The sequence below is a fragment of the Triticum dicoccoides genome, chromosome 1B (assembly GCF_002162155.2).
Source record: "Triticum dicoccoides isolate Atlit2015 ecotype Zavitan chromosome 1B, WEW_v2.0, whole genome shotgun sequence".
Classification (NCBI taxonomy): Eukaryota; Viridiplantae; Streptophyta; class Magnoliopsida; order Poales; family Poaceae; genus Triticum; species Triticum dicoccoides.
The window spans coordinates 316,774,280-316,786,629 of NC_041381.1; the positions used below are offsets into that span (position 1 = coordinate 316,774,280).

General features: G+C 45.4%; 1 protein-coding gene and 1 long non-coding RNA gene across 16 annotated transcripts; both read right to left on the minus strand.

The window, feature by feature from the left end:
- Positions 1-2,871: 2,871 nt before the first annotated feature.
- Positions 2,872-6,330, minus strand: LOC119332581. 6 transcript variants are annotated; one of them, XR_005161041.1, is made up of 3 exons: positions 4,680-6,330; positions 3,626-4,052; positions 2,872-3,276 (listed from the first exon to the last, which is right to left on the minus strand). XR_005161041.1 is itself a non-coding variant. In XM_037605758.1 (3 exons), exons 1-2 carry the CDS (start codon positions 5,134-5,136, stop codon positions 3,976-3,978), a joined length of 534 nt encoding a protein of 177 aa, XP_037461655.1. In that variant the 5' UTR covers positions 5,137-6,307; the 3' UTR covers positions 2,872-3,276; positions 3,959-3,975. The 6 variants fall into 6 exon arrangements, 1 of the variants encoding a protein (XP_037461655.1); XR_005161042.1 differs by having other exon boundaries at positions 3,851-4,052; positions 4,680-6,329; XR_005161039.1 differs by having other exon boundaries at positions 3,677-4,052; positions 4,680-6,329.
- Positions 6,331-7,247: 917 nt separating this feature from the next.
- On the minus strand, positions 7,248-12,095 carry LOC119332607. 10 transcript variants are annotated; one of them, XR_005161064.1, is made up of 10 exons: positions 11,449-12,095; positions 11,239-11,329; positions 10,337-10,392; positions 10,072-10,224; positions 9,729-9,862; positions 9,533-9,628; positions 9,249-9,401; positions 8,580-8,675; positions 8,144-8,257; positions 7,248-7,580 (listed from the first exon to the last, which is right to left on the minus strand). It is a non-coding gene; the product is annotated as an uncharacterized LOC119332607 (long non-coding RNA). The 10 variants fall into 10 exon arrangements; XR_005161059.1 differs by having other exon boundaries at positions 10,072-10,254; XR_005161058.1 differs by having other exon boundaries at positions 10,072-10,392.
- Positions 12,096-12,350: the final 255 nt, after the last annotated feature.

Sequence of the window (12,350 nt, forward strand, 5' to 3'; positions counted from 1 at the left end):
ATCTTGCTATCCAACTTCTTAGCTTATTTGCTTTAACTTTACTACAGTTATATAGCAGGATAAGGATCCAATCTTGTGACGCCACTCCATTTGCACCATCATCAAAAGTTGCACATGAGTTGATTCAGACTTTCAGAGTTCATAGAACACCTAGCAGAGTTAATCAGCCTGAAGGTATATCAGATCCTAAGGAAAGAGGACCCGGTTCAGATTTGTCACTACTCTGTGCTGTTGGATAGCCATGGTATGTGTTAGTTTTAATTTACCACAAAGATTCGATTCTTGGGAGATAGGACAGGTGCATACATTACTTTTCTTATGAATCTGTTCTCTTTTTATGCACTATCTATCTATGAAAATTTTCAAAGAAATTGACGACGGCGGCTCAGCGGCGGTGTGGTGAATGGCGAAGCAACTAAAATGGACAGAAGAGAGATGGTAAGGCATGGCTGGGAGACGTACATATTTGAGGAAATACGATTCATAATGTTCCATATTAACAAAAAATTGCTAGTCTTTGTAAAGTAATCCGAACAATTTGTTGATTCTGGGACAACTTTATTCTCCAATATGAATCTGTAAGAAAAGATATGGCATACATTTGTGTAAATTCATAATGTAAGCTCATCTTGAAACTCTATTCTTTTTTCAAGATTGATCTACTTGGTGGTGCTAACTTCCATTTTCTCAAAGCAGGGCATGTGTGCTATTTCTGAAAAAAGAAGGTTCCCTGTTGGCTGGCATCCCTGATGCTACACAGGAATATGTAGGAAAAGAAATGGCGTCTCATGATTCTTTGGATGTAGACGAGTAGGGCCAATTACAAATTGTTGGCTGTAAATGACTTTCGTTTCTAGCTTTCATAAAATTTAGACATGTACTACTCTTTAACAGTATGATGTGGTTGATGGTGGTCCTATCTGCTGGTTCAAATTATCACGTTGGATAATATTGCTTTAACTAGCAGTTGCAATGTTCTTACTATTTTATTTCCACAATATCATCATGTTTTGCTATTGATGTAATGCCGTATTTGTTGACTGAAATCAAACCCTTCAGTCTTGGTGGACTCCTCATCCAAATATGACAACATCCACCATCTGATCAAACATAGGCCCCACACTATCACCAATTGATTTTGAATGCCTGAGTCAGTCCAAGTACCTAAACTATAGAGGGAGCAACTGGACAAGAGTCTTCCCGAAGCCAGTGCGGGAGCCAAGCACCCAAGCACGCCACTGGTGCCGGCGAGCACATGAGGCACATCGAATAACGCACCGCATCTTGGCCGGCTTAGAGATGCCCACCTTTCGTGTCACGGTCAACACCTCATCCTCTAGCCGGCCTTCCACTAAGGACATCAAACTGTACATGACACATCGCTCTTGCGCCTCCCCATACACTAGCGCGGGAGGGGCATGAGCTGGTTGAAAACAATCCAAGCCGAAGGAGGACATCTACATCTGTGCCGACACCATGGTGGGTGGGTGGGTGGCGGGGTTGTTGGCTGCGTTGGGGAGAACGTCTTCATCTCCCTAAGATATTTAGGGAGTTCGAAAACTCATCGAGATATATACACTTCAAACGAAGTGCATTTTTGTTAATTGCAGAATTTTATGTCACCGTCTTTTTAATACACGCTGAACGCATGCAGAGTGTTTATATATGGGACCAGAAAATATGTATTAGAAGGACCGATATTTATAGCAATACAATTATAAGTCGCATGCAACATCCACGTGATGAATTACAGGCCCGTGGTAACGCACGGGCGTTATACTAGTTTCTGGGCGTTATACTAGTTTCTGGCTCGTATTGGACGTTGTCTTGACATTGGAGTTTCTGTTGCTCTCTGGTACTACTGCACCCGGTCGTGCCAGACGCCTTGGATGTTTCCGTTGCCGACGTGGAGTGGCGGTATGACCCGTGGGGTCAACAGCAAAACAAGCATGCAAAAATAATTAATTTCTCACAACAATTCCTGTCCCGCACTTTTAAGCCAGTTGACAATCAACATAACTAGAACGTCGGTGCGTTGCCATGTGTTCTAAAATAAAGTAAGATGCTACTCGCGGAGCTAAAATAACTGAGAACAATGTACGTCTCAACTACCTCATCTTCCATCCTTGGTTCCCAGCTAACACACATCTTACATCCTCTGTTCGCAGCTAACATAATTAAGTGACACCTAGTATTCACGCTAGGATCTAACTTTATTACATCAAATGTCAACTCATGTAACCCATGGGTACAGTCACTGATTACGAGTCGAAGGACTAGTCGAGACTAGTCGATGGACTAGTCCATGAGTCGCAACTGTGGTGTCGACTGCGAATCTCGTGTAGACTAATTCGATGAGTCGAGCGGTCGAGAGACTAGTCTACGACTAGTCTAGACTAGTCCTGCTGTCTGAGTCGCTCGACTCAAATTTGGGAGGGGAAAATTGGAGAGCGAGCCATGAGAACAAGCCGCCTGGACGAGGCCACCGCCAGCACCCACTGACCCGCCGTCGGGACGGCGGATGCCGAAGCAAGGCGCGGCAGCTGGCCGGAGCTCGTGCTCGGGCGGCGGCCATGGCCGTGCCCCGTAGGCGCGTGCGGCCCTGCCACAAAGAGAGGGGGGGAGAAAGAGAGGAGAAGAGAAGAGGCACGGCGGTGGTCGGTGGGCTCGCCGGCGGCGGTGGCTGGAGGCGCGGGTCGCGCGCGCGCGTGCTTTTGTGCGTGATGGCGCAGGCGGCGGTGACGGGATCGATCGGGAGCTAGGGTTACAGAGGCTGGGATGGGAAGTAGGCTAAGTAGGCTGGCTACTTGGGCCCAAATGGGCCAGCTGGGGGTGGCGTGCTGAGCGGCACTGGGCTAGGCCTGACGAGCGTTGGCTAGCACTGCTGGTTTTATTGTATCTGTTGTAATGTGTTGTACAGTTTACTACTCCATACTGCTACTAGGTATTAGTAGTTGACTACTACAGTACTTTGTCGACTAGTCTAGCACTAGTCTAAGACTAGTCCGATTAGTCTATGAGTCTCAACCTCGGAACGACTCAACGACTCGTCGACTCGTAATCCTTGGGTACAGTAACAGCGATACTTGGCTACTTAATCTTCTGTTGCTTCCAGCCAACGCCAAGTCCAACAGCAAGTCCAATAGCAGCACCCGCAGCGACTAGCCTTAAGCTCCTTGTACAGTATTTGAACTTGTTCAGTCCCATCGATAGCAGCCCACTACGAGTCTTCGAATATGCTTTTCTCTTCATTAAATCCTCATACAAAACAGAATTCTGAAACAAAAACCAACGGTAGAAAATTTCAGCTCGTCAGACTTCAAACAACAAATTATGATAATGATAATGGATCAGCAATGAATCTTAAAACAAATGGTTAGTTTGTAATTAGCTAATAAAACTAATAATAAGACACATTTCAGAGAAGAAACTATAAAAAAGCTAATTTTAGTACAGAAAAATGGTTGTTCATGTCCTAAAAGGGTTCTACTGAGAAGATCTACAGAACATAGAAACACTGTCTAATGGACAGAAATTAACATCCTAAAAACTACCCTTTCTCAAATCTACTGATATCTTTAATGCTTATAAATGCAAATAAACCTGTTAGGATGCTTATACTAACTGGTTAGTGTTTTGTACTCCCTCCTATCATTTTTGGATTGCTTATACTAACTTTCTTCAGTTTTTCCCCCTATAGTCTGCGCAGAAGCTTTCTTCACCCATCTTCTCCCCTTTTACCCCTCCGCTTCCACTTGGGTCTACCGCCTTCCACCTGCTTCTTTCCGTCCAGCTCCAGCTCGTCCCCATGGCAGACGAGGAAACCGATCTATTGGAGGAAAGAGCCAACCTATAGATGAGGAAGATCAGTACGTGGAAGAAGATGAGGGCATGGAGGGGCGACAGCCTTGTGTTAGCGGACGATGGCGGTAGAAGCACGGAAGATGGGGACGTCAACCTCATGGACGGCAGCATCTACGAGACCGACGGTGTGCCTGCAGCGGTTGTGGAGTACAGCATCATCGTGGACGATGGCTTGCTCGCGACAGCATCTGCAAGAAAACAAATACTGAGCCCGATTAAAAGCTTGATGATTTAAATTATAAATTACATTTACACATTTATGTCCTTATTCCTAACACTTTCATGATTCCAAATAGTCCTCACTGCAAGAGGAAAGGTCGCAAACATAAATGCTTGGCTAAATTTGTACATTTATGTAGTGTAGATAAAACTGTTCATACAAGAGAAGAAAATAAACGAGGTGTTTAAAGATGATTTCTACTCATCTTGTCAAGGAATTGAACACAGAACGACATTGATTACACAATGAAATGAACAATATGGCAATTCGACTTGAATAAGCACAGTAAACTTTCATGGAAACGTTAAGTGCTATTCCCTCCGACCCAGTAACAAATTCTATAACAAAGGATTTTCTACTACTAGAATGCAGACAGAAAAGTGTGCACAATATGAGAAGCAAATTTGATGTTTCATAGTTTCATTTCAACCCGGGCACCAGATCTGTAACAGAAAAGTGTGTACCATTTTAGATAAACAGGTATTTGATCCCCGATTCCATTACTGAGAACGAAACCAAACATGTAGCAGTTCAAGTGCTCCTAAATACAGGGGTTCGTAGATAAAGAAAGCTCAAAATTACATAAAACCTGTACCTTGGTGCATCCGGATGCAGTTTAGGAACTCGAACATGGCCTTGGCGAACGGGCCGCGGCACACGGCGCACGACGACGAGCGGATGCAAACAGGGAACCGGTCGGGGGTCGCCGTCGGGAGCTCGCCGTCCGTCTCCTCTGGATCTGCCGAGCTGACCTGATTTCCGTGGCGGCTGAGAGACCGGGGCCCGCGTCCGGGTAAGGGTGAGTTGGGCGAAGTATAGGAAGGCGGGTGATAGGCGCCGGCGGACCAGCCGCCCGCAACCATCCGATTGGTGCATGTATAACCGTTCGATACAGCTGTTGTTTCGTCAACGCACGCCCCTACGATGGATTCTGCATATAGTCGCTTGATTCCGCATCTGGCTGGCCGCACGCTCTTGCTGGTCGCCATGGTTGCCGGCCCTCCTCGTCGCCGGCCATCCTCGTCGCCGGCCGCCGCACTCGTCGCCTGCATTTTTGGCCAACACCACGCATGCAACAGCTGCGGTGGCGACGGCCGCAGCTCGCCTCGGCTTGGCCCGATCCAACCGTTCAGGCCTTATCTTCTTCCCCCATCGGAAACGATTCTCCCAGCGAAGCTTCCCTTCCCACGCCCATGGAAGCACAGCAAAAAAAGTGGAGGTCGTGGCTATACCGGTACCTGATCCGTCGCCATTGCTGTTGTAGGAAGCACCGTCCAGCAGCTCCACCTTCCAAAAAAATGTTTGCAGCTCCACCTCCAATGACAAGCCAACGTTAGAGCAAACGTCAACGCCGGTGATAGAAAAAAATGAAGATCGATGCAGCAAAAGTGTCGTCGCCGTCGCGGCTCAGGGCGCGGCGTCGTCATCACTCATGAATGGTTGCAGCAAAACGTCACATCGGTCGTAGCAAAAAGGACGACAGATGCAGCAAAACTTCGTCACCGTTGTCGGGGGTCGCAGCTAAGTCGTAAAAAAAAGGATGTAGCAAATTTGCTTACCGGTTGTAGCACCGTTGGTCGCCGGTCGTAGCACATTTGGGCAGCGCCGGGCCATGGCCGAGGAGTGGTCGCTGGTTCTAGCAAAACTCAAAAAGGCGGTTGTAGCAAAACTAAGCGCTCGTTCCAGCAAAACTCAAATACCGTGGTAGCAAAAATGTGTTGCTTCCAACAAAAACAGAGAGAGTGGTAACAAGAATGAATACTAGTTCCAGCAAAAAATCAACCCGATGGTAGGAAAAAAATTTACTGTTTCCAGCAACAACAAAAGATCCATGGCTAGGGGAGTGGCCTCCTATCACAGCATCGTAGTATTGCGCGGCGCCGGCCATGGACGCAGCTCCGACCATGGAAGCAACTTCACCGGCCCTGGACGCAGCTCCGATCATGGACGCAGCTTCGCCAGCCATGGACGCAGCTTCGCCGGCCATGCCCTTTGTAGCTTCGGGCGCCATGAAGCAATAGGAGATGCAGTTGACAGCAGGGAAATCGAGTGGAGGACATTGGCTCGGGGGTCGGCTTCGAGGGTGCTCGCCGGAGAAGAAGAGGGGGACTCGCTGGAGGAGATCGCCGGGTCAAACTTTCATGGCAGCCGGGGAAGATTGGGAGAAAAGAAAAAGGACACAGGGAAAGGGAAGGAGAAGGACGCAGGGGACAGGGAAAAAGATAACGTGGTGGGCCCGATTTGATTAGTTGTAGCCAGCGCGAGACCGGCCCAAGCGTTCGGCCGGCTCACCGTACGCAAGCGTTTCCCGTATAGGAACGGGCAGCCCTCTGCGGATCGGGACGAAATGGATAAGGTATTAGCCAGATCCGGTAAAGCACCACTCGTAAAAGATAGGCCCACTAATACTAATTTAATTTACAGTATCGTGAGGCATCAGACGGAAGAGAACCCGTAAACCCGTGCCGTAAACATTTTATTTTGCCAAATGATAACGCCTAACATATTTGCATATCGCCCATACGCGTTAATCCACCATAATTCCGTTTTGCATGAATCTTAAAAAAATATGAGTGTCACGTAGACATAGTGTGTTGTGTGGGCGTTAGAGCGCTCGCCCACACAACCCACAGCACGCCGTTGCCAGCTGCGACGTGTGGGCGAACCAGTTCCCGCCCACACAGTCGGCAATCAGTCCACGCGCGTGTGGACGAGCGCCTCTTCACTCACACGACACTCGTACGGTGGTAGATGGCAACTGCAGTTGCATGTATGCGGCAACTAGGTAAACACACATGACAACTATGATTTGTTGGTAGATAGCAACTTCAATTGCGCGTACGTGGCAACCAGATAAACACACATGGCAACTACGATTAATCATACATGGCAACTATGGTTTGATTGCACGCGACAACTATCATAAATTAGACATGACAACTATAGTGAACCAAAATTAAGAGAGTTGCCATGCTTTTACAACTACCCTAGTGGTTGGGACGCACCTTTGGTGCGCCGCCTGAGCGGAAGCTCTGTGGTGCCAGATAGGTGCCTTCCACTATCCTTTCTATCTAATGATTGTGATTAATGAAGTGACATTTACAAGAGATGGAACACATGCAGCTACATAATCACGGTATAAACGAAGCTGATAGCAAAGTAGTGGTAGTAGTAGTATAAGTCACGGGACCAACGGAAATGCATTGCTGGAAAATGTACTCCCTCATATGAACAGCTATCATGGACGATACGTCGACGATGGACAGAGGAAAAATTTCTAAACTCAGGCATCCATAAAATGAAATCCTCTGGGCAGGATGATGAATGATAACCACTGGACTTTACTGCAGATATCCAACAAGAAGCCAAGATTCTTCGACTAAAATTCTGAATCACAAGAGAATAACGGCAAGCCTATGATCTTAACTATAAGCTAGGAGTTCTTTGCTCCTTGTTCCTTTGAATTACAAACTTCAGCAGTCAGAAGCGCTTGCATCTGCAAATTAGCAAACAAAGATATAAATAATTGAATCGATTTAACTGAGGCTGGCAGTTTGAGCCTCCTTAGCCTGGCATTTGAGAAAAAAGTGTGATAGGAGAATATACATATAGCCAATAGGTATATAATTGGAGAAAAGCAGTAGCAGCTCTGTTGAAAATCACAAAATGGAAACCATAATGCTATAATTTGCAATGCATAGCATATAATGCTATAATTAAGATACCAGTTTTGGTTATTCCATGTTAAGATACAAAGATTTTTCTAATTCATGTGGCCCCTTGAAAATCTGCCTTAAACCTTAAAGAATGCAAAGGATAAAAATCCACATATTTCTAGAAACACAGTTACACATGTAAATAAACCCAATGATATTCATTACTGTCATGAGACCACGTCATCGGTGTCATTTCACATCTCAACAGAGTAGACATAACCAAACCTAACAAGGAACTACTCATTTGGAACCTTGAGCTATTTGGCCAGGTTAAGTTAGTTAGGTGCCGCTTAGTTCAAAACAAACATGCATGACATCGGTAAAAAATATTGTGGGTATTTACCATGTCCAGTGAATCAGCTCCAAGGTTAGAGAAGTTGGTGCTACCACAAACTTCAGTGCCTTCAGAAACAGCAAGTTGCCTCTTAACAATTTCACAAACCTTTTCCATTGTATCCTATTTTGCATGTTGGCATACATATCCAGAAAGAACTTGTGAGCTGTGAAGGACTTAAAAAATTGTAGCAAGCAACTATAGAAATGTGACACTGTGTAGTGGCCAACACACAACTGCTCAAGAGAACAGAGACATGAGCATACATGTACGCAAGGATTGAACAAGACGCGAGGTATGACAAAGCAAAACCAAGATGAGGCGAACTGAAAGAACCAGGCACATCATGACAACAAAGAGGGCACATATAGCCCTTCTGTGCAAGTATACCTAAAATCAAAACTATGTCATAGTTGCACTTGCACAAGGTCAGATTAGAGCTCACCTTGTTGTCCTTAGTTTCACTCGACCAGAAGTCTTGAACTTGTTTCGATGCCACTACACCTTGTTGCCCTTCTGGTTAGCACTCCATCTTGTAAGCCTGTAGAAAACACATAGGGGAAAAGATTCACGAAACTTGTATAATTGAAAAGGAACAATCCGTACATGCCTTGTTCCAGCTCCTAATAAGATATATGTAGTACTACTATTTTCTGGCCATCGAAACAGAGCTAAATTAATTCAACACACAATAGATCAACCCAATCATGTGTGAATTCAGTCTCTTTGACCACTCTAAAAGCTACTCTGCATGAGGGGAATTTGGCAATGTTATTAGTAAGAAATCATAATAGGCTATCAACTCTAATTATTTAGGTGACAAATCCAAAAGTAGCAAAGAAGGCAATAATAAATATGCTCCATATAGCTTAGTTTCAATCACATGAAGAAAAAAGAGACAATAGACAGAGGCAAAGCAACCTATATTAATACATATTCCATATTTCTCCTATAATGCGTATATCTAATGCTTACGTATACCTTTGGCAGCAAAGTTAAAAAATCCAGAAATGGCTGACAACATAGTAAGCGAAGCAACACTATACCATTGGGTACTTCCCACCATAACGATTGTTAGGTATATAAGCAAAACAAATAAAACGTGAAGAGATACCTTGTGTGTTGCAACAGTCTCTATTAGCACACATCCACGATCTAGATGGTCATTTATCACAATATGAACAATCTGCTCAGTGGTTTCACTGTTATTGTTCAAGTTCTAAATGAGACTTCGATGATGAGATGACAAAACAGCACAAAGAGGCTCCTGCACAGAAGATGGGACAATTGAATATAGCATCATACATCAAATCTAAACCTAAATGACTCTAATAACAAATGCGCCGGGACTGTAACTACAACTACAAAACTACATCTAAGAGACTTATGCAAAAATACCTTGGAAGTTACATGAGCTAGACTCACGGCTAGCATGCCAACCATCAAATGTGCAGCGTGAGATAACACACTATCATCAGATTATATTGCCAAATCCTACAGGGAAAATATGACAGCATGTTAGAAACTTTTCGACTACAGCAAGAAAAATGGCTAATGAACATGTACAGCTAGGGAAATAGTCCATGGCATTCACCTTAAGAATAAACTCCTCAGTAGTTCGGGTAGCTATTGTAACGCTTCTTTGAATAACAGGGCCTATAATTTCTTTAATTGGCCTTATCCGAAGCAACATCCATGATCCTATGAGGATCAAGAGTGTTAGTAGACCTGCAGTAAAATAAACTGAAATGTTAGCTAAATTTCCATCTTAAAGATATACTTGCTATATTGCAGTGAGCCAAGAGTAACTGAGATTTTCATTAACTCTAAAATATATATTCGCGCGAGGTATTGCTGCCAAGAGTTGTGAAAAAACATATAAGAAAACAAAGAAGACAGAAGAAGCAAAGTTGGAAAACAAAAAAACAGAGGCAAACCTAACGAAGAGTAAACAATGTCGGATTGCTCGAGAGCGGGTTGGGCCATGATATGCAAGTTTGAATATGCCGCTCCACCTTCACTCGATCCTTAAATCAGCTTTGGAGTGTGGACCGCAATAAAATCATTGACAACAAATATTCCCTAAATTTCTGTGAATACCCAACAATGGAAAATATTTTCTAACCAACAGAAATGGAAAGGACGTGAGCAAACCTCCATCATGCACTAAAATGATTTTATGAGAGGGAGAATATTTCTTACCTGTGTATGAGAGATTCATGAATGCAACATCAATGTTGCGGGCCCTGTCAGGTTACCTAAAATTCAAGCAGCTTGCTCAAAAGAAAAATGGCAACCAGAGAATCAATTTTAAACAAGCAACACTCACAAAATGACATATTAATCCATCACAAGCAAGCAATTTAGGAAAATAAAGTTCAAGACAAAGGATCATGAAGCAACCATAGCAGGCTATGACAATTGGTCGTAATAAATTCGCGGAGAACACCTACTGGACAGAAGGTTCTGAACTAAATATGTAAGGGCGGTAAGCCATCCTAAACCCAATGAAAAACAGAAGAGAACAATACCAAACCTGAGTATTTCAATTTTGTTTCACACATATGTGTAATCAGATCGGTATACTGCCAACAGAAGGGCTAAAACAAATGTAGGATTCACTAATGACTAAAAGTCCCTTTCTTGTGATCTTGTCTTTGTGTAACAAAGACTCAGGATTTTTTTTGGAAATCCAATGGTATAAATTTGAACACATCGTTGGACGAAAAATCTCAAATGCAACTATATACAACGGTTTTGAGTGGCTTCCACACTAAACATCACCAACTATTTCACCCACTTAACCTCCAGAATAATAACAAGCACAAGTGACAAACGAGCTAAGCAGGAACTATTTGAGGATAAACAAAAATGCTGAGAAATAGGAGTGAAGATCAAGAAACCATTAAGCCTAAGGATGGATCTCTTCTACGTGAACCAAAACCATTAAGCCTGCAAGGTAGTGTCCATCCATGAGACGTACATGAACATTTAGCAACTCACATCTTGATACATATGTAACTTGACCAAAGAAGAAACAAAAGGTTCTGATGCAACATCACCCATTCTGCACATGAATGTAAATAGAGAGAAGGTGGGCTAACCTATTCAAAGCTCTATCCAATGAACAAATTTCGCTACTGCACCCAAGACCGCCTCGCTGGAGGTCTTAGTTCCTTGCGTCATCACCGATCCCTCAAAAAATGTACCAGAAAAGATAAATTTAACAACCATGTCTCATTGGCTAATCTCCATATTTACCATTCTCCTGCTTGCATCAGTAAGAAACAAGAGAAGAGGAGGCGCCAGCATACCCGCAGAGACGCCGTTGTGCAGCACCGCAACAGAAGAAGCGGTGGGCCTTGCGCCATCATCAATTCTTTCACCACCACCGCCACCTGCTGCGATTGCTGCTAGCCTCCTCCCGCTGACGATGATGAGGCTCTGCCCACCTGCTAGCATGGGGCGTGACCGACGAGAAGGACAGGTCGATGGCGGCGCGAGTCTCCGCCCTCCTTCACTAGAGACATCACCCATGGGGAAGGCAAGGATCTGCAGGTCATGGGGGCGGGAGTCGGGAGGCGGGTGCGCGAGGGTGGAGAGGCCCATCAATCGGCGCCGGAGTGGAGGTGGCTGCGGCTTGTTGTGCGCGCGGCAGCGGCGGCGCCCCTGTGCTCCAGATCCGGCGAGGAAATCGGCTAGCCCGGCCCCCTTGACTCCTCTCCTGCTGCAGCCGCAAGGCTCCCTAGAGGAAGACGCGGAGGAGAGAGACGAGGAGAGGAGGACGGATCTGGACGGATGGAAGGAAGGAGTAGGGCCAGGGGAGGCGTTGGTGTGTCACCCGCCGCCGAGACTCACCGGAATCGGCCGGCATGGGTCGTGGCGGTGGCGGTGGCGGCGAGTAGTCGCGGGGGAGAGGAGACGAGGGGAGGATTATTTTCTCACGGGGGAGGCTTGCGTGCGAGGAGAGCAAGGGTCGACGCGTTTTTTACTTTTCCCCTTCGGCCCTCGTCAATCCTTTGTGCCCACGTGGCTATCGCGAGGGAACGATCTTGATGCACACCTTATTGTTTTGGATTTGCCATCCCGGATGGCAACTAAAGCGGCATCCCGCAGGATAACCAACGTAGTTGCGCCTGAACGTGTGGACATTTTCTGCTTCGTGCCACACGCGTGGGTGGGATGAGCAGTATTTGTTGGGTGTGTTGCACGAAGT

What these genes read in the sequence shown, in the direction of transcription:
- LOC119332581 (XM_037605758.1), bottom strand. Translation starts at nt 5,136, where the DNA reads ATGCAGGCGACGAGTGCGGCGGCCGGCGACGAGGATGGCCGGCGACGA. An exon ending in CTGCATCCGGATGCACCAAG is followed by an intron (nt 4,053 to 4,679) that starts GTACAGGTTTTA and finishes GTTTTCTTGCAG; the next exon opens with ATGCTGTCGCGAGCAAGCCA.